The sequence below is a fragment of the Helianthus annuus genome, chromosome 6, assembly GCF_002127325.2.
Source record: "Helianthus annuus cultivar XRQ/B chromosome 6, HanXRQr2.0-SUNRISE, whole genome shotgun sequence".
In the NCBI taxonomy this organism is placed as follows: Eukaryota; Viridiplantae; Streptophyta; class Magnoliopsida; order Asterales; family Asteraceae; genus Helianthus; species Helianthus annuus.
This window is the reverse complement of record NC_035438.2, coordinates 76,721,567-76,741,632: the sequence shown is the minus strand read 5'-3', so window position 1 is coordinate 76,741,632 and position 20,066 is coordinate 76,721,567. Positions and strand designations below refer to the sequence as shown.

Genomic DNA, 20,066 nt, shown 5'->3' with positions numbered 1-20,066 from the left:
GGTTCCGGCAAAAGTAAGTTTTTTGGATGTGTTTTTAATTTCTGATCAAGTTATATATGTTGCATGTTAGTATGATCAATTTGTTGTTGATGACAAATAACAAATTGTATGCATAATTGCACTTAGAGCATATGCGGCTAGGGCCGTAAACTAACGGAATGAACGTTTGTTTATGTTTATTTATTTAATAAATGAACGAACGTTAATAAAAAAAAATTGTTCATTTAGGTAGACCTATGTTATTCACTTTATTTATATTTATAAAGGTTCTTTTAGTGTTCCTTTTATTTATATATCTGTTCATATATTCATATCAAAATAAATTAAATACCCTAGGCTTGTAGGTTAGAGAGACGTACAAATGTTGAATAAAGAAAATATTAAATAGTTAGTAATGAAATTTAGGATTTAAAAAAAATTGAGATAAGATATGTTTAAAACATAAAAGATAGAATATGAAGCGGTGAAATAAGAGAAGCGGAAAAAATATCTTGGGCTCACGTAATAATGACACGAGATACAACTAGTTACTTATTTATTAGGAATAGATATGAACGCACAATGACAAACAAACATAAATAAGTTCATTTTCGTAACTAATGAAAACAGTCTGTTTGTGTTCGTTAAAGGTCAAATGAAATAATACAAACATAGCTTCATTCGTGTTCATTCCTCCGTTTACAGCCCTTTATGTGAATGTGCCATTTGGTGAATTTGAGAACAAAATGAAACTGAGATGAAATGGATGATGATTCTTCATTCCTCACATAGTTAAATTGCTCGATTTTGGTTCGATTCTGATTTATTTAACGAGTTGATAACATGATGTTTGATGATGGTTAAAGATGTGGTTATATATATGTCTCAGCTGCTGATATTTTACTATGGAGACAAAAGCAGATGTCTGGTGCCATATTAGTGTCTGCAACAGTTATATGGCTTCTGTTTGAGAGGATAGGCTACCATCTTCTTCCATTTTTGTGTCACTTTCTAATACTTACTCTGGCAATATTGTTCCTGTGGTCCAATCTCTCTTCCTTTATTAACAAGTGAGTTGATTCCTATTTTAGCCATTTGAGCTTCTTTTCAAGTAATTTTCTTGTTGAAATTTTGGCATGCTATCTACATTTAGGAAATGCATCTCCCCATCTTTTTGGTACAAGGACCAATACACGGGTGGCAAACGAGTCGTGTTTGCTGGTCAAACTTGACACAAACCAAAGTTTTTTTACATGAATCTGAACACGATACAAACCACAAGCATGAACTTGAAAAAAATATTAGTGGGTAGACATAAACACATTACCCTGAAAAGTCTATTTTTTTATTCATATATTAGTACTCCAAAATTACAAAATTTAAAACAAAAAAATGAAACATGTGTAAAAATGTTACGTTTCAACTATAAAACTTGATATTAATTTCTCTTTTAACTTTTAAATTTTGACATAAAATGCTAAACCAATTTAAATTACAACATAAAGAAACTTTTAAAGAACTAGAACAATAAATGGGTCAACCCATGTTTCCATAAGGTTGACCCAAACCTGACCCATTTTAGCTAATCGTGTAAGTACAAGCTAAAACTGACCCAAATCCATTGACTAAAGCCAAACCCACGAATTTCGACGTGTCGTGTCAGGTCACACTCCTACGCAATGCTACATGTAATAATGACCCGTAAACTACCATATTGACACATATATCACATGGGTCTTATTTTCATCTCATTTCTCATCTTTTCGGCATGATGATATACAATTTTGAGATGAAAATTGCAGTTAAAGATATTCTGAAGGCAATTCTTGTAATAGTTCTAAAGTAGCATCTTAGTGTAGTAACATGAACATATTTTTTTCTTTTATGTTGATAGGTCTCCTCCAAAGTTCCCTGACATTAGATTGTCACAAGAAATGTGTGATTGTATTGCCCTCCTTCTGAAAGATCAGATCAATGAAGGCTGCTTGTACTTGAGGGAGATGACTACTGGGAGGGACATAAAAAGATTTTTAACTGTATGTATCTTCCAACATTAATAAAATTTCCTTACCTGAATGCAATATCTATACTACTTTAGACTTTAAAACAAGTGTGACCATGCAGGTGATATTCACCCTGTGGGTGGTCTCAGTCATCGGTGGTTGGTTCGAGTTTTTGACCCTTGTGTATATCTGTGAGTTCATTTGTTTTGATTCATTAAACTTAAGGTGATGAAACGGGTTGGTCAAGGGGTCAACGTCAAGTTTTTAAATTTTAACATAATTAATCTGAATATTGTGTTTACAAAAATTATAACATTAGGTTTTTAGATTACTCTTGAGACAACCTTCGACTCATTTGACCTATTTTTCTCTATAAATAGCTTAGCTTAACTCATTCGACCATTAGAGTAAAATCTTGACCTAAATCAACTCATTTATGTGTTAATGGATCAGTGTTTGTGGTGCTGTTGACTGCACCACTGTTGTACGAGCGGAATGAAAATCTGGTGGATGCTTATGGCGAAAAGGCGGGCAATGAAATCATGGAGGTTCTCCAGAAACTTCCACTGCCATTTCTCAAGAACAACAAGCAGCATTGATTGTTCTTTAGGATTTGGTCCACATCTCATTCGGCTATCCGAAGTTGTAACTAGACTTTTATGGTATGGCAATGTATTTATAGAAGGTATACATTTTGATTGTAAAGGTAGTATGCCTAACTTCAAGTTCAAAGTTGACACTCATTATGTCCAAAAGGTTCAATTCATTCTATTTTTTTTTTTTTTCGTTCATAAACATAATATATTATCGTGTATAAAATAACCAAAAAATTGCATTATGTTATAGCGTGTTTAAAATATTAGAAGGTTGTTTCGTGCTGGACTTTAGAAGGGTTACATACACACAAAAACGAATTTCCAGACTGCAATCATCATTCACGTATGAAATAATAATCTTACTCTACGATCATCAACAAATACTTTCCACCCTCCACACGCGCGGCTTACCTCATCACTTCTACCTCCCGAGCTCATGCAAAGGTAATATCTTTGCGTCGAGGCAGATAAATATATATCTCGACACCCTTTGCGTATATTGCCCCAAAAAATATAGATATATCTTTCTTCTTCTTAGCAGATATAAGTGGATTCAAAGTCGAAGAATCCTCATCGCATCCATTAAAAGAGCTCCTCTGAATTAAACTTGTTCCAAGCTTCCTATTAACCAAACTCAAAATTGTGACAACTGTTTTGACAATCACTTGAGTGGATCATAACGGATCTAGTGAGTTACAGTTACTTAAACTTTAGATTGTCTATCAGCTTCAGCTGACATAAGATGTTGAATGACTGATTGCTTTAATAATATCTTGATACATAATAAAGGAGCGTGTGTTTTTACCTTAAGTAGGTCAAACACCTTTTCTGCGACGAATTTCTGTTGAAGAGTAGCTCCTTTTTGTTGCACTTTGTCAGGATGGATACACAAAGTTGCCTTTCTATATGACTTTTTCACGTTAGCACCGGTTATTAAATAGGTCAATGAAACAGGCTGCCAACCGCATCCTGGCCATAAAACCTAACAAACAATGAAGAAAACACAAGCACGGATATCAATGTAATATTGCAGATTCTTCTCTTTTAGTATATTTACTGATCCAAATTTATGTAATTTATACAAGACATAACATTCATGAAATATGAAGATAAAATATTGAGAGAGGCATACATATTGTAATGTTGATAGCAATGCACGTAAATTTCCTTCTTTTCCTGCAGCCCAACGCTTGATTTCAATATCTAAAGTTTCGGAGATCCTCTGAGATGAAAACACACATTTTACGATGTTTACAAGGCAAAAATGCTGTAGTCTTATGACGCTCAAAAAGAAGAGAAGCTTGATTAATACTCACATTTCTTTCTTCCTGTTCCCTCTGAGATTGGAGATCACGACTATTCTTTTCTGCCAGTGCTTTAGCCTAATTCATGAAAGAGTCGATGATAAGAACCAAAATCCGTGAATGAAAAAGAAACTCTAAAATCACATACCGCGCGTTCTTGAGTGCGTTGGTGTCTTTCGAGCCTAGCTCTTCGCCTTTCCTCTGTTTCACCTTCAACATCTTGGAACTCTCCAGCAGACGAAGGGGCAGCTTTAAAAAAGAAAACAATAGTTGAGGAATAGTAACATTAGAGAATATGTCCGATTATATCTAAACTAATTTAAAGAAAAGTATACCTCCAAATATTGAGCTAAGATCGTCAACAATGTTAGTAGTGGAAGATGCTTTCCTCATATTTGAGGATCCTCCAGTAGAGGAAGTCCTCTGGGGTGCTTCCTGTCGGTTCTGGAACAGTGGATCAGGTGCAGGGTCCTGCATTGCAAATAAACATTGCTCAATTTGTAAAACTATATCCAGAATTCTAGATATAGAGAGACAGAGAGGTGGTGGTTGAAATGAGAAACATTCTAATAATCTTAAGAACAAAAGTCGGTAGCTTTTACGCCACCGACCCCCATTTTTCAAAAATTGACAAACCCACCCTTCTACTTGGCGAAATGGCATTTTTTGCCTCTTCTGCATACAAAATGACAAATGCACCCCCCAACTTTGCATAATGGCATTTTTATCCCCTGCTCCATTTTACTGGCACCCCCTGTACTTTCAAAGTGTTTTTACGCCCTTTGCTTTTCCTTTTGCGTTTTAAACCCAAAGTTTCACCACATTGCAATTTTAGTCCCTTGGCTTTGCAAACATCAAGGTTTAATCCCCCAGGTTTATAATATTCCAACATATATAATACACGTTTTTAACATATTATTTTCGTCAATGATTTTCGTTCGTTATTTTTTTAAAGAACTAATTTGTCGTTAACCTCAAGTTTCAAAAGGTTCAACTTTACCCCTTTCTTTTCTTTACTTCAAGAAAACTAACTTTTTACGTGCGGATTTTTATGTACTTGTCCGTATAAATTCTAGTTGACCAACGTTTAGACAAAAACTTCTCTTGGAAAACGAGTAAGTGAAAGTACAATACGCTTTCGTTACGTACCAAGCCGAGCGTCGTTAAATATAATACATTTCATTCGACGGCATAAATTCGAGTTACTCTGCATTTCGTGTGGTTTCTATTTTTTTAAAGCTATAATATAATAAGCCCCTTTTAATTGTTGTGCATCAATCGCGGGTCACATAATGTTTGCACTGATCTGTTCAATGTTTGTAATGTACCCGCGCCGCAACATGCGCGAGTCTATTTACTAGTTAGCTAATTAAAAACCAAATGACCCACGTTTTGGCCTTCGGATCATATTTCAAAATTTTCTATGGATTGTTTCCCCTCCAGGAATAATGACCATCCCTTCCTTCTCATCTGCTCCTGGATCAAAGGCCAAAGTGTTTCCTTTGGTTTCTAATTATTTAATGGTTCTCAATTGAACCCACCCCTACACACACATAAGACATCATTTATTTACTACTTACAGAAGAGGTCGCCCTGGGTCTTGGGGCACTGCTTGGTCGGGAACTGAAGAACGATTCAAGGTCATCATCATTCTTTTGTTGGTTCATCTTGGCGGCAGCAGCTGCAGCCGCCCTATCTCGAGCTTCAGCAGCGGCTCTCTGTCTAGCCTCAGCTGCAACCTTATCTACAGTGGCGCGTTCCGCTCTACGCCTTACCTCTCCTTCAGCCCTTGCAACAGCGGCTTTCACCCTTGCTGCTTTCTCTCTGGCTTCTACAGCAGCCTTTTCAGTCGCTTCTGCAGCAGCGCGTTCTGCTCTTCCCTTTGCATCAATAGCTGCTCGCTCACGGGCCTCAGCCTGTGCTCTCTGAACTGCAGCACGTTCAGATTTTAAACGAGCTTCAGCAGATGCTTTCTCACGTGCCTCAGATGCAGCTCTTTCACGAGCTTCCCGTGTAGCCCTCTCTACAGCTTGTCTACCTTTTTCCCTTTCAAGTCTACTTTTCTCTCTCTCTTCTGTAGACAAGTCATCTTTATTTCTAGAAGCTTTTGCATGTTCTCTTTCCCGTAGTTCCTTTGCATGCCTAAATTTAGCCTCGGCCCGGTCCATAGCATCCTTCATTGCAGCAGAAGCCGAGTTTGAATCCATCTCTTCACCATTCTCAAACTCGTCTAATGAAGAAGACATGGGACTTTTGGCTGCGGGTTGGAACGGGTTAAAACTCGAGTATTTAGGGGAAGCAGAGTAATCATTCCCGAATGTTGTCGTATTTGAAACGAAAGAACCTCTTACAGACTTTGAAGCATGCCTAGGTATCGGAGGTGGTGGTCTTGATGGCGGTGGAGCTCTGGTTGGTTGTGTGAAAAGAGGTATCTCTGAAACGATGAGCCATATATCATCAAGCGGCTGCACGTTTTCTTCTGATGATGCTCGAGAATTTGTCTCTGTGTATAAAGGTGGAGACGTAGCCCGATCAACAGATCTCTGAGAGAATTTATTGACAGGTGGCATGTCAAAGATAGGTTGCTGAGATTCTTGAAAATCTTCTACATGCACCTTCTGTGATTCGCTTTCAGAATATTTAACAGAAGATTTATCCTCTTTAGAAGGGCTATGATCCTTTCTTTTGGTATTGGTATCACTTGGGAATGTGGGTGCAGGCTTACCAAACCCATGAAGGGGGTCTATGTCATCGAACATACCGCTATTTACAGACGATCCTCCAGCATTTGTGCTACCGGTTTTACTAACCTTGTGAATTGTTTCCGGTGGATCAATGAAAACACTCTGGGATGACGTGACAGGGGTTGATGTAGACTCTAGAACCACAAAAGGATCATCCATTGCCTTTGTGTTGTTGCTAGTTGATGCTGGCACTGACTCTGAAGTCGGCCTGTGAAAAAGATAAATGATATTATGGACAAGTAACTAACTGACAGTCAGCAAATTTACAAAAAATGTTCAGATGTCATATTTGTTATGCACTGTTATCATCAATAATGTCAGATCACATCAGTTTCTAAGTACAGCTGTCATCTTTTCTCATTAGGGGATCTCTTGGCATGCTTCCAATCAACACAAGACTCTAAACTTTTGAACACCTTCATGTTGATGGATACAATCTCACATGTACAGCTGTGCTCGGTTTTCATCTCATTCCATCTTGATATATTTTACAGTATAATTGGCATTAATCTTCTTGCAAAAACACATAAGTCTAAACTCTAAAGAGATAAAGGAATATATAAACGAAGCAAGAACTTGTGCATCTATCTATGTGCTACTAGCATCCTTATGTGGCAGACTTATAGATAGAAAGCTAGAAAATACCCCAAAACTAAAATGTAGCATACACCGCTTAGAAATTAAGTTGAATCCCATGACTGCACACCCTTCCACAATACATTCGTTTTATAGTCCTAGCAACACCTTCTAAACATCAAAACTCGGACTTAAGTCATCCGATAACTATATCTTCCAGTGGTTTATTAACATTTGCTTTCTGAGCAACATAAAGACAAAACGCAAACAATTACGATTCAACTTAACCGATACTAATGAATCTAATTTCCCTAGAGTTAAAGGCACATACTCCTACATATCAATTTCTTAATACAACTTATGAGTTTCACTAAGCATCCTAATACGAGTACTTAAAACACCTTCTACCATTACTAGTTATGCTTCTTATACTCAAATTAATCAATACAACAACTACAATACCTGCTACCGGATACCGAACCACCACCGCTTCCAAGTCCAGAAAACAAATCATCCAAACCTCTTGAACTCCTACTATCCTTCTCCTTCACCGAGTCAACTGTCTCCGTTCGACCTAAATTCCCTAACAAATCATCAAAATCATCCCTCAGTTGACTCGGTTTAGGCGGAGATGTCAACGATGCAAAAACATTATCAGAATACAACGATTTACTTTTCATCCCTGGCAATCCATCAAAAATATCCTCATCATAAACCGGCAAACTCGAACCAACGGATTTGCTTTTAGCTTCATTGTTAGTATACGAATTGTTAAAAATCGAATCGTAATCAATATCCGACGTCACAGGTGTTGATCTAGCGTTACTGTTGGTGAACTTCACCGAATTGGAGAAATCGTCGTTGAACGGCGGCGGCGATGACGACGGAGGTCTGCTCCGGCCACGGCCACCGGCTGCGTCGGATTTCATCGGAGCGGATTTTCCTTGTGGTTTGAATCCGAAATCTCTAGCTAAAATGCCGAAATCGTCCATTTGAGGAAGCAGATCTGAGAATACAGGTGTGGATGTTGAATGATTGAGGCGGTTATTGTTGGTGAAGTTGAATGATGTGTGTGTATTGTAAAATATAGATACAGATTACAGATTTGATGAATGATTTGAAGAGATCAGTAGAGTTAGGGTTGGGGAAGACGGTGGTGAGGTGGCAGTTGACGGTGGTTGATTTTACGGCGTGTTTGTGTTTGTTTTGTGTCCTGGGTGTTGATGCTCCGTTACTTGGTTTTAATTTGAGTTTTTAATTTGTTTGTCAGTTGTGCAGAGGGAATTTTTTGGTGCTTTACATGTTTTCTAATTAAACCGGTTGTAAATAGATATTTTTAAACTTTGGAGTGGTTAATCTTTTTTTTTTTTAACGGCCAACAAACTCAATCTCGAACACTCTCGGGGCACTTACTGGACAAACGGAGTACTCCGAGAGTAACCCGAGTCCACCACCAATTCCGGGGAAAACCCGGTAACACACCCGCCCGTAGGCACGACCGTGATATTACCGGTAAAACCCGTTTGGCTCAAGGATCCAACCCAGGTTTGCCTGGGTCTTCTATCATTGCCTACGAGTGTCTCACTCTGCACCAAATGGGAGTCGAACTTGCATCTCTCAAGAGAAATGCAAGCCATCCACCACTTGATCTAGAGATCATTGACGGAGTGGTTAATCTTTAAGTAACTCATTTGAAAAAGAGAAAAATGCCCGGATAGTCCCTGTAGTTTGCTTCATTTTCATTTTCATTTATAGTCCCTAACTTTCTAAAATTAAAGTTATAGTCCCCAACTTTTGCAATTTCGTTTCCGGATAGTTCCTGCGTTGGATGAAGGTTAGTTTTTGGCATTAACTATTAAGTGAATGTGAAATTACACCATTACCCTTTATATTAAAAAAACTAATAAATAAACATTAAGAAATTAAAGAATACATATAGCCCCACCGTAATTCCCTCTCTCTACTCAGAAAACTGCCTCCACCTCTTCTCCACCACCTCTTCGTTCACCGGTAACCACCGCCTACAACCAATCTCCACCCTCCTCCACCTTCATTCCATGGAACTAAATCGTCTCCTCCATCATAACTCGCTGCAAATCGTCGGAGTTACATAGGGGTTCAAACTTGCAACCCCTCATTTGTTTCAATCGAACCCGAACAATCTGAAACCCATCCAATCTAGGAACCCTTCTTGAGAAAGAATGGTTCAAACCTTGTTTCTTGTTCTTTTCTGAGTCTTTAGATGTATGAAAGTAGTATAAAAACTTCTAGTATACTTGTTGTGGAATCAGGGAGTATATCTCCTAATGCGTGAATCAAGAAGAATTTTGGTGGGTTTTTTGGGACTATATCATCTAGAAGCAGGTACGGAATGAAAAGTGATTTCCATCACTTATTTCAACTAATCTTGTTGATTTTGAATTCTGTGAATTTTGGGGAGTTTGTTGGTTAAAAAAGTTTTGAAAGAAGATTGTTCAGGTGACGGTGGTTTCCAATGTTTTCTCGGGCAGTGGTGTAGGGGAGGCGACGTGGAGGTAGAAGGTTGTGGTGATGGTGGAGGTTAGTTGCTGGCGGTGGTGGTTTGTAAAGAAGAAGAAAGGGGTGCTTAAATTAAATAATAGAGGTGGGCCCACTTAATTTTTAATGTTTTAATTATTTTTTAGTAAGGGCAATGATGTCATTTCGCATCTATTTAACATCAAAAACTAACCTTAATCCGCGCCAGAGACTATTCGGGAACGAAATTGCAAAAGTTGGGGACTATAGCTGTAATTTTAGAAAGTTAGGGACTATATGTGAAAACAGAGCAAACCACAGGGACTATACGGGCACTTTTCTCTTTGAAAAATTAAACACTCCATGTAACAAGCTGTGTTTTGAAAGTCAAAGTACAAGTCAAAGGAAGACAAAATTGCTAATTGCGATCTGTCACTTCTTGCTTAGTTTCTGATTGTACTTCTTGACTTGTAATCGAATCCTTTAATTTGAATGAATGCTTTAGTTGTATTATGTGGAGTATATGTAATAATCGCAGTTTATCGCTAATCGCATCGCAATCGCATTCGCAACTTGATTTATGTGTTCTGAATATAGTTTTACGTGTGTGTGTGCAATTTATGTGTTACTTGTTCATGTTTATTTGTGTTTGTGGTGATTAATCGAAAACACAATCGCAACTCTCGCAACACAATCAAAATCGCAAACGCTAAACGAAGGTTGTTTATGTTAGTTGGGTTATTTGTGTGACTGTTATTTAAATCTAACACATCGCTTAATCGACACTCGCTCAAACGCATCGCAACGCCCAACATACGAAACGAAATATCGAAACACAACTCGCGGCAACCCTTCAATCGAATGACCATTCGATCGGGTTGCCATCCGATCCATCACTTGTGCCCCGCTTTCCTCTTTTGGACACCTATAAATACCACCTGTCACATCACAAACAGTGATGTGACAGCTCTCTCGTCGACCAGCACGTTCCAGCCCTCTTTTCTCTCGATTTCTCGCGATTCTTGTAAGTTTCTACCTCAAATCTTGTACTTCTATGATCTACACACACTTCTTCATCTTTTTCACCATCAAATCTTCACTTTTAACCATGAAATGGACTGGTTTGAGGTGTTCTAGGGTGATGTCATCATGGGGTTCTTATGAACTTCAAGATTTGGCCTCATTCCACCAAGAACAACTCAGATCTAATAGATTTCCAAATGATTAAACACTAATTTCATCTAAATCTAAACGTTTTCAAGATTAATAAGGAGTAAAAGATGTTTTCATAACTTTCTTTCAACTCTTTTACACTCTTGCACTTAAAACCGATAGAATCGGAGCTCGTTCAGGCCTTCTACTCGATTCCTAGTGAAGTGTCTGTCTGAGATCTGATTCCTATTAACAAGATAACCAACTTAGCGGGTTAAACATGAACAACCGTCAAGAACGGTTAACCGATCGGACTGGGGTGATTCCCATTTCGGTCGGATGACTCGGACTTGATAGGGTTCCGTTGTTTAAACACGTTGTCATACCGTCTCGATCAAACCGCAAACCTTCAAACTTCACAAATTTCAAAACGAGCAAGTCACTGAACGGACTGCCGTCCGATCGGATTGCCGCCCGATCGAACGACACTCCGATTGGATGACACATGGTCCCAAACACTTGAACATTTTACAACATTTTCAAAACATGTCAAAACCCAGTGAATGGTCATCCGATCGGAAGACTATCCGATCGAATGACCATCCTGCTGTGAACTTGTTCTCTGAGAGATACCTCGCCGGACGGATCGCTATCCAATCGAACGACCGTTCGACCGGACGACCTGAAAGGTAGAGATACTTCTCCGTTTTTAAAATGCTACAACGAAAACTTCAAAGCCATCATACACAAACACATCCATCCCAAACGAATGTTAATCCGACCGAATGACCATCCGTCCGGATTGTCATCCAATCGGATGACCATTCGTCACTCAGTACACTCGTCTCCGTTTAACGCCATGTTCATCGCTTATGCTATCGTTAACTGTTTAGGCTAATCTCTCAGCGCTCCCTTCAATCCAAGAGAGTGTTTAGTTATTAAATGCTATCTGTGAGTATACTCGATCCCTTTTTTCTTTACACACTTTTGGGTGTTACATACGTTACTTATACTAAATCACATCGATCACACGACGCAAACCCTTTTATATGCTAACCGACTCTGCATGTTATACGTGTTACTCGATGAATGCTTGTATGTTATGTTTACACAGTGATTGTTGCCTGACACCTTAGCAACGATAGTACTATAGTTTGGACTCAGCACCTGTCGTGGACGGGGGTTGCTAAGGGTATTTCTTCACGTGTCATGGTGGTGATATGTGTTGCGCACTCTACAACTCGCAGTCACGTCTGTGCATATTTCATTGTCGATAACCTACTAGCTTCACTTTGCTACATGTTACATGCTGGTTATGCGTAAAACGATTTCGCTATCTATTATACTATTAAACTTGTATGCTCACCTTTACACTATGTGTATTGACCTCTATTTTAACGTATGTGACAGGTGTTTGAGATGCTAGGATGCTTGCTATGTGGAAATCAAGTAGGAGAGTCTAGAAACAAACTAAATAAAATCTGAGTTGTCAGAATGGATATTTGTCTTTGAGGACAATGTCTGTAATAACTGTTTTATTTTATATGTTTGTGGTATAGGACATGAACTTTTAGTATATTATAACTAATAGTTGTTATGGATTCTCCTGGACAATCTGTTTCGCTCAGTGCCGCGCCCCGATGTTTCCGCCATCGGTTGGGGTGTGACAGATTGGTATCAGAGCCATAACTATAGGGAATTAGGCAAGACTTGACCTAGTCCGGGTCGATGTCTTAGAAACGACCTTGTCTATAGTCTAAGTACCAACAGACCGCCTTGTGCGAACCCGGTAAGGGTTCCGCGCAAGCCTATCACTGTTACTCGATCGCCTCGCAGTCATATTGTACTGTATCACTTAGCCTTTCCTAAGGCTAGCACTGCACTATTTTCGAAAATAAACGAGTGATTAAATCGAGACTAGGTGTGAAAACCACAAACTCTCGATTGGGTCGCTTGTTCGACACAACTTTTTACTATAAAGACAAGAATTTACGTTGAATCAGGAGTGAAATCCATACTTCGACGCAAATTTTCTCTCTCTATCTCGTGATTCTATCCCACAAACGGGAATGCAGTCGCTAAGTTAGGGGTGAAACACGTATCTTGAAGACTTGTTCCATTCTCTATTTTGGTTTTTCAAACTCTCACCAAAGTCTCGACGGACTCCAACGACTTGAGTCATGCTGTAACTGGAAGGATGCGTGGCGATCGCCAAGATCGAGGCGAAAGAGCACAGTCCAGAAGGCAAAAGTGTGTACTCAGGATCCTTGTGAATAGTCGAATCACTTTGGTTAGTCAACGTCTCACACCCAGACACTCCCATAGCTGATATTATGTGCTTTGATTCTGGATTTCGCCGCCGCTGACTCTGTAAATTGTCGTTTTTATATGGAAATTTTATGTGTTTTATGTGGTTTTACATGTTTATGTGTATCGATTTTTGGTGATTTATGCGCTTTTCGCTTTCATTTTGATCAACACGCACAACTCGCACTACACCTCTATCTCAATACGCTAACGAATCGTGGAACTCCTGCAATCGCTACTCGCTATTCGCACTCGCAACCCTCGATCGTTTACGCAGCAGTGAAGGATAGGTGAATACGTGCAATATATGTAGGTGAATACGTGCAAAATATAGTGAAGATGTGCTACTTGCTTCTGTTCTTACGTGGACTATGTGCTTCTGTGCTTACGTGCTTCTGTGGATTATGTGCCTACGTGATTATATGATTAGACGTGTTCCTGTGCTTTTGTTGGTGCATATATGTCTATCGCCTCCGTGAATTCAGATCGTAGCAGAAACTGAAGAAAACTAGCCTTATATTGTTATAATTAGATAGAAAAGGCAAGGTGGCAATATTGTAAATAAGAGGAAAGCTCTTATAAGCCTTGGCCTATAAATAGAAGAGTTAGAGTTAGAGTTAGAGTTAGAGACTTTTGAGACTTTTGGCATTTGGAGCTTTGGAGATCTAGAGCTAGAGAGAGAAAGCCTAGAGAGAGAAAGTTCCATGTACGTGATTCAGGTGCTGTACGTTTTCAAATCTGTTAATAGAATCACCGATTATATTACGTTCTCGTGTGTTCGGTCACGTTCGTGTACGGATTCCGCACGTCACACGTTTGGTTCGCAATCATTACGGAGTCAAAACCGGTCCTAACAAGTGGTATCAGAGCAGGAGCTCGATTGCACGGATCAATCACACGAATTCGCACGGAAATTCATCAGATTCAGATAAAAAATCGCATCAGATTCGCTCAATTTCTTCATCTTTTCGTCTCTTAACGTTCTTAACTGAAAATGGCCAAATTAAACGACTTTTTAAGGTTAAAAATTGCTGATTGTTGGATATGTTGTGCGAAAACATCTGATCTACAAGCCTACCAATTTTCAGAACCTAATTCTAAGTCGTTTGAGAGAAATCTAAATTTTTTTGATCAAAAAAGTTGAGATATGTTTGCTGTTATTGTTGGAATTCATTTGAGTGTCATCCGATCGGACAGTAGTCCGAACGGATAGCTGTCCGAACCAAAGCATTCTTTCATTACAACTCATTAAATTTGTTGACTTGTTGACCTAACCGAACGGACAGCTGTCCGAACCAAAGCACCTCACTCTACAATTCATTAAAGCCTTTGACTTTGTTGCCCCAACCGAACGGATAGTTGTCCGAACGGACGACAATCCGAGGCACTGCAATTCATTTAAAAAGTTGACTTTGTTTGACTGCTAACCGAACGGACAGCAGTCCGAACGATCGGCAGTCCGTTTCAAAACACCTCACTCATTATAGCAACTTAGTCAACTTTGTTGTCTTTAATCAGTCAACTTTTTAGCAATTCATGTGAGTCATTAAATGTTATAGGTGTGCGTGTGATTTTCATTTCAATAGTCAACAAAGTTCTTGGCTTTGTTAATAACAAATAACAGTCTTCACGTGATTCCATGTGTTAAGTGTCAGCGGCCCATGTGAAACAATTAAAGGCACCGACCCATTTGTCTATAAAATTTGCGGCCCAGTCATGTTGTTAATCTCTAAATCAAACGGCCCAATGAGATTAAATTGTGAATTAAATTTGTCGGCCATTATATTGCATGGGAGAAAATATTAAAGTACACAGTTTTTGTCGTGTAGTGCCACCCGTTCGATCAAGATAAGTGTTTTGTCTCTTTGTGTCATCAAACGAACAGTGGGTCGTACGGGTTGTCAACCGATTCAAAGTCAATAGGCTACTCGTTCGGACAGCAAAAGTCCCACTCGTTTGGACAACATAAAGATCACCTGTTCGGACAGCAACCCCACCCGAACGGACAGTAACCTCACCCGATCGGACAACATTTCCATCCGGTCGAACAGATTCTCTCCATCTGCTCGGGTCATAAAGGCTCATCCGAACGAAGTCTATTAGGCCCATCCGATCCAAGTGTTTGATATTTTTGTTGTAACTAATCATTGTTATTCGATTGTTTCTTGTGTTGTGATTTATGAGGTGTGAATATCGAGGAAATTAAATCATGGTTGAAATAAAGGAGAAAACTCGAGAAGAAATTCTGAGTGAGAAAACCGATAGAGAAATATTCATTGTTGGGTGCAGAATGGAGAAAATGCAGGAAAAGTATGAAAATGCTGTAAGCAATAAAAGATGGGACAAGAAGCGAGAGTGTTATGTCAACAGAGATGGTGAACTTGTTGTCCACAAGAGGGACATAGTTCATGATGATGTTCTTTTAGTAATTCCTCGATCCGGCGAATATTATTCAAATGTTGAAAAAAGATAAAACATATGTGAAAAGGCTGGATAAAATCATAAGAGATGCCATGACATCAAGTTTGAGAAAGAGGGATGAAGAAAGAATGAAGAAGAATGTTGAGAATTTGGTTGATAATTTGAAGAAGGTCGCTGAGGAAGCCAAAGTTGAAGCTGTTAAAGAGGAAGATGTGAAGGTGGTTGTGAAAGAAGAAGAGAAAGTGGTAGAAAAAGTTGAAGATGATCTGAAGAAGAAAGGAGAAAATAAGGTGAAGGTTGAAAGTTTGGTTGAAGTGGATGGTGATAATGGTGTTGGTAAGGAACAAAAGAAAAGTAAAACTGATCAGACACAGACGGAAGCGAAAACAGAAGTGCCAATCACTGATGTAAATACTCCAACTGAATCTGAAATCTTAAAAACTGTTGAACAATGCAAGAAATGCATGGAAACATGCAGAGCTTGTATTGAAAAAGACGAAAAGTTCAGAACAAGAGACCTTGAATTCATTAAAATTGAAGAAGTTTCAAAAATAAATGCAAAGAGATGTTAGAAAATGAAAAAGTTTTGAAAGATAATGACGAAAAGCTCACACAAAAATGTAAAAATTTAGAAAAAGAAAATGAAAATTTAAAAGAAAAAGTTTCGAAAATGACAGAAGAGTGTTTACAAAAGGAAAATGCATGTCAAGAAATGAAAAAAGAATACGATTCAATAAAATTGGATTTTCACATTACTAAAAAGTCATATGAAGACGTGAAAAGTCAAATGAAACTTGTTCAATCACGACTAAGATACTGTTCTGAAACAATTGATACGCTTAAGCGACAGTATTCAATAAAGCAACAAGTTGTCAATTCTTACATTGAGGATGTTGCTAAGCTAAAGCGTCAAATCGCTGATTTAGAACAGGATAACAACAAGTTACATAGTTATCATGCATCATCATATGTGCTTGAAAGAATTTTCAATCTAAAACCGGATGGTAAAGATTCTGAGCAAAACAAGAATGGTATTGGCTCAGAGTTTCATCAAGTTCAACCACCGGAAAAGTTCGCATTTTATGATGATAAGAAGGTCGAAAAAGCTTTCAACATGGTCGATCAATTGCCAGATAACATTGACGTAACCTATTCTAAACATTGACGTAACCTATTCTAAATATGATAAAGGTAAATCTGAATCACAAGATGAAAATTAAGGTAGTTTTCATGAAGAATATCTGAAAAACTCAAAAACTGAGAAAAATTTGAATGATGATTCAAAAGGATTGGTTTATACCATGATTGGATCGGAAAATTATTCTTAGATATTGTATTCCTGATTCAGAATGTGATTTCAGAAAAGATTGATAAAGTGTTCAAAATGATGGTTGAAATTGAAAAATCTGAAATTCCAAAGTTTGCTGGAAAATGTCACAAAACTTTTTATAACAAACCTGGTTACAAGAAGAAAAACATGAAGGTTGGGTTGAGTTATAAGAAGAAACAAAGTTGGAATAAAAATGAAACTCCAAATTATCAGACAAAAATGAATTTTGTTCACGGAACAAGTTCTGAAGAAGATAAAGAACTCCAATTTAGACGACAGTCTAATGAAGAGTTCTATGCTCAGAAAAAGCAACAACAGCAGGTCAAAGATGTCTAAAAAAGAACATGTTTTAAATGTGATCAAACACGACATCTTGCTCGCAAGTGTCCAAATCTGAAACCTGTTGGTGTTGAGATGAAAAAGAAGTATGATGTTGTGATTCAGAAGTCAGCCAAGTTTGATTCAAAGCAAACTTGGAAGCTGAAAATGTCAAAGGCTGACTCACAACAAACACGGAAACCAGTGACACCCAAATTAAGAACAACACAAAGTTGGAAAACAACTGTCGATGCAACAAAACCAAACGAGTTTTGGAAACCAAAAGTGTTTGTTCAGAATCAAAATGTTCAAAAAGAGTCACATTTTTATAAACGAGGTACTCCTAAAGGTCAAACATGGAGTGTTAAGAAACAAGTGACTTCGGTAGATGATGCTAAAATTGAAAAAGTCTTTATACAAAATGATAAAGATTTTCCGAAGTTGAATGAAGCATATTGTGTTGAAATGCCTAAGGTCAAACAGACCTGGGCTAAATTGTTCAAATGATTGAATTAAGTTGAATGTCCAGGTGCTTCCGAAGAAAACTGTATGTCAAGAGGAGTGTCGGAGCAGCCTGGCACGAGAAGAGAAGGCTGCTAATCCATGCGATGGTTAAACAGGGAGTTTGTTTGATTTTCTGTACATAAATAAACAATATTTCAAAAACCCAAAAAATTGAAAAATTTAAAAACCAAAAATATGTTTTTATTTTGTCAAAAATTTGAAAAATCAAAATAATAATAATAATAATAATAATAATAATAATAATAATAATAATAATATGTTTGTTTTTAAATTTTTCAAAAATCCAAAATTTAAAAAAAATATGTTACTTGAATACGCCGAAACCCTCACGGCTGAACAAACATGATTACTTTCACAAGATTGAAAAACGGTTTTCAAACTGTAAAATATCAATGTGTTGTAAATCATGGGGGTACATTATATTTTCTGCAAATCAGTGCATGAGAAGCAGAAAATGGATGGCGAGACAAAGCTATCAGTGTCGGTTTGTCAAATTTTCTTTAAATGTTTTGGATTTTAGGGGGAGTAAAAATTTTGAAAATACAAAAACATTTGAAAATTTGAAAAAGCACAAAACTCATTCTGAATTGAAAGATATTGAAAAACGACAAAAACATGAGAAAATGAAAAAGAGTTTTTGTGTAAAAAGAGGAAATGATAGTACATCAGTAGACAATCACAGTACGCTAAAGAAATAGAATGTTAATATGTGATAAACGGTCCCACTGATGATACGCCAGTAGGTTTTTACACGCTTAGTAGATTGTTTTCGAGATATAAACCTAAATATCAAATACTTACTTATTTCGTGGGGAACATCTCTCGGATATATGGGTAACCCCCGAAATCTTGTTTGAAGGGCTTTCTATTTCTGACATACTAGGTCTTTGAACGTGATGATATCTGGGGTATTATACCGGACTTCTGATTTTGCGGGAGCAATAGCCTAGTCCTCGTATAATACTCTGCACTGCTTTAATCATAAAGCCCACACTCAGCATAAAAAATGATGAAACATTGAAAAATGCTAATCATGTGCTGTTGAAGAAAAGATCCCCAAACGGGACACACCTAAAGTCGAGCCATCATCTCTTTGTCTGAACGGAAGTTCTAACCTGAGCTCTCATGGTCTTGCATTTACCCGTTTACAGATATCATTAGTGTACATTCACGTGTAAGACTGAATATAGGAGTCTGGATACGGGAGTATATTATGAGGTGGGACACGCGAATAAGTTAAGTCCTTAAAACACTAAATCCGTATCTCGAATCGATTAAACTTTGTGTGAAAATTTAAGTGGATCAGTATACTGACAATCTAAGTGAATCGTTTAGAACGTAAAGTGATAAAAAGCTCAACGGTACTAGTGACTTGTCATAAACTGATATGATCTTCTGACACGAACTCAACCAAAAATATTGTCTGTAAATATGCTTGTAAATATTTCTTTACTGCTTTATGTTTCAGAAAAATACAAAAAGATTTTGATTTCACTTTATTTTCGACAACCGATGTCTGAATGCTGAGTTTCAAAATCTATGTATGCTGATTTTGTTTCTGAAAATAAAACAAGTTCATTAGTTTGAAACTTGAAGTTTTAAAAAAAATCAAAAACAGTTTGTGATATCTCCAAGGTCATTAATTTGGACTTGGATAATTAACCGTGAAGGATTTGGATTCTTATATTGTTAAAATCTGTAAAAGAGCCAGTTTCCGATCTTGGTTGCTGAAACTGCCAAATCCATGAAGATTGTTGATAGAGAGAGAGAATCAAGTTAATCCTGGATATATTCATATTATTATATATTAGAGCCAGGATCTTGATTTAGAAAGTTTGTAAGAGCCAGGTCACGTTTCCTAGACAATCGGAAAATGATTTCACTGTTGAAATATTTTAGCTTATGCTGAGAGAGCCAGGTTTATCAATCCTGGATGATTCAAAAGTTGTTACTTATAAATGTATGAGTGTTGCAGATATTGTTCCAGACTACGATCCCGATAGCTGAGTCTAAGGGGGAGTCTGAAGACGAGCTCATCGCAAGAGGAAGCGTGCATTCATGGTGCCAGGAAACTATCCTGAAGGAGCTTGTATCCGGAAAGCCAGGTGTCGATCCCAAAAGCACAGAAGCTTGATAAATGGGGGAGCCTGAAGAAAAGAGTTTACTGAAAGAGGAAGCTGAAGCTGAAGACAGATCCACGGGGATTCTATTCAAGCAAGAGGGAGTCTATGTTGCTATAGATGATAAAGCTTCAAGAAGACTCAAGAGAGAGAGAAAGACAAGTTGCTACGAGTTTGACTACGGATTGACTGCGA

The 20,066-nt window shown here is 37.8% G+C and overlaps 2 protein-coding genes across 3 annotated transcripts; one reads left to right on the top strand and one right to left on the bottom strand.

Annotated features, from left to right (window-relative positions):
* The first annotated feature begins 1,715 nt into the window (after positions 1 to 1,715).
* On the top strand, positions 1,716 to 2,753 carry LOC110865788 (reticulon-like protein B6). 2 transcript variants are annotated; one of them, XM_035974657.1, is made up of 4 exons: positions 1,716 to 1,807; positions 1,874 to 2,015; positions 2,104 to 2,173; positions 2,436 to 2,753. In XM_035974657.1, the coding sequence occupies exons 2-4, from the start codon at positions 1,914 to 1,916 to the stop codon at positions 2,579 to 2,581; spliced, it is 318 nt and encodes a 105-aa protein (XP_035830550.1). In that variant the 5' UTR covers positions 1,716 to 1,807; positions 1,874 to 1,913; the 3' UTR covers positions 2,582 to 2,753. The 2 variants fall into 2 exon arrangements, 1 of the variants encoding a protein (XP_035830550.1); XR_004861056.1 differs by lacking the exon at positions 1,716 to 1,807 and having other exon boundaries at positions 1,816 to 2,015; positions 2,091 to 2,173.
* A 41-nt stretch (positions 2,754 to 2,794) lies between these two features.
* On the bottom strand, positions 2,795 to 8,477 carry LOC110865787 (auxilin-related protein 1). Its single transcript, XM_022115108.2, has 8 exons — positions 7,665 to 8,477; positions 5,463 to 6,834; positions 4,218 to 4,353; positions 4,031 to 4,131; positions 3,895 to 3,960; positions 3,711 to 3,800; positions 3,384 to 3,560; positions 2,795 to 3,199 (listed from the first exon to the last, which is right to left on the bottom strand). Exons 1-8 carry the CDS (start codon positions 8,192 to 8,194, stop codon positions 3,161 to 3,163), a joined length of 2,511 nt encoding a protein of 836 aa, XP_021970800.1. The 5' UTR covers positions 8,195 to 8,477; the 3' UTR covers positions 2,795 to 3,160.
* Positions 8,478 to 20,066: the final 11,589 nt, after the last annotated feature.

What these genes read in the sequence shown, in the direction of transcription:
- LOC110865787 (XM_022115108.2), bottom strand. Translation starts at nt 8,194, where the DNA reads ATGGACGATTTCGGCATTTTAGCTAGAGATTTCGGATTCAAACCACAA. An exon ending in GGTTCGGTATCCGGTAGCAG is followed by an intron (nt 6,835 to 7,664) that starts GTATTGTAGTTG and finishes TCTTTTTCACAG; the next exon opens with GCCGACTTCAGAGTCAGTGC. An exon ending in GGGAACAGGAAGAAAGAAAT is followed by an intron (nt 3,801 to 3,894) that starts GTGAGTATTAAT and finishes TTTTCATCTCAG; the next exon opens with AGGATCTCCGAAACTTTAGA.
- LOC110865788 (XM_035974657.1), top strand. Translation starts at nt 1,914, where the DNA reads ATGTGTGATTGTATTGCCCTCCTTCTGAAAGATCAGATCAATGAAGGC. An exon ending in ACATAAAAAGATTTTTAACT is followed by an intron (nt 2,016 to 2,103) that starts GTATGTATCTTC and finishes GTGACCATGCAG; the next exon opens with GTGATATTCACCCTGTGGGT. An exon ending in TTTGACCCTTGTGTATATCT is followed by an intron (nt 2,174 to 2,435) that starts GTGAGTTCATTT and finishes TTAATGGATCAG; the next exon opens with TGTTTGTGGTGCTGTTGACT.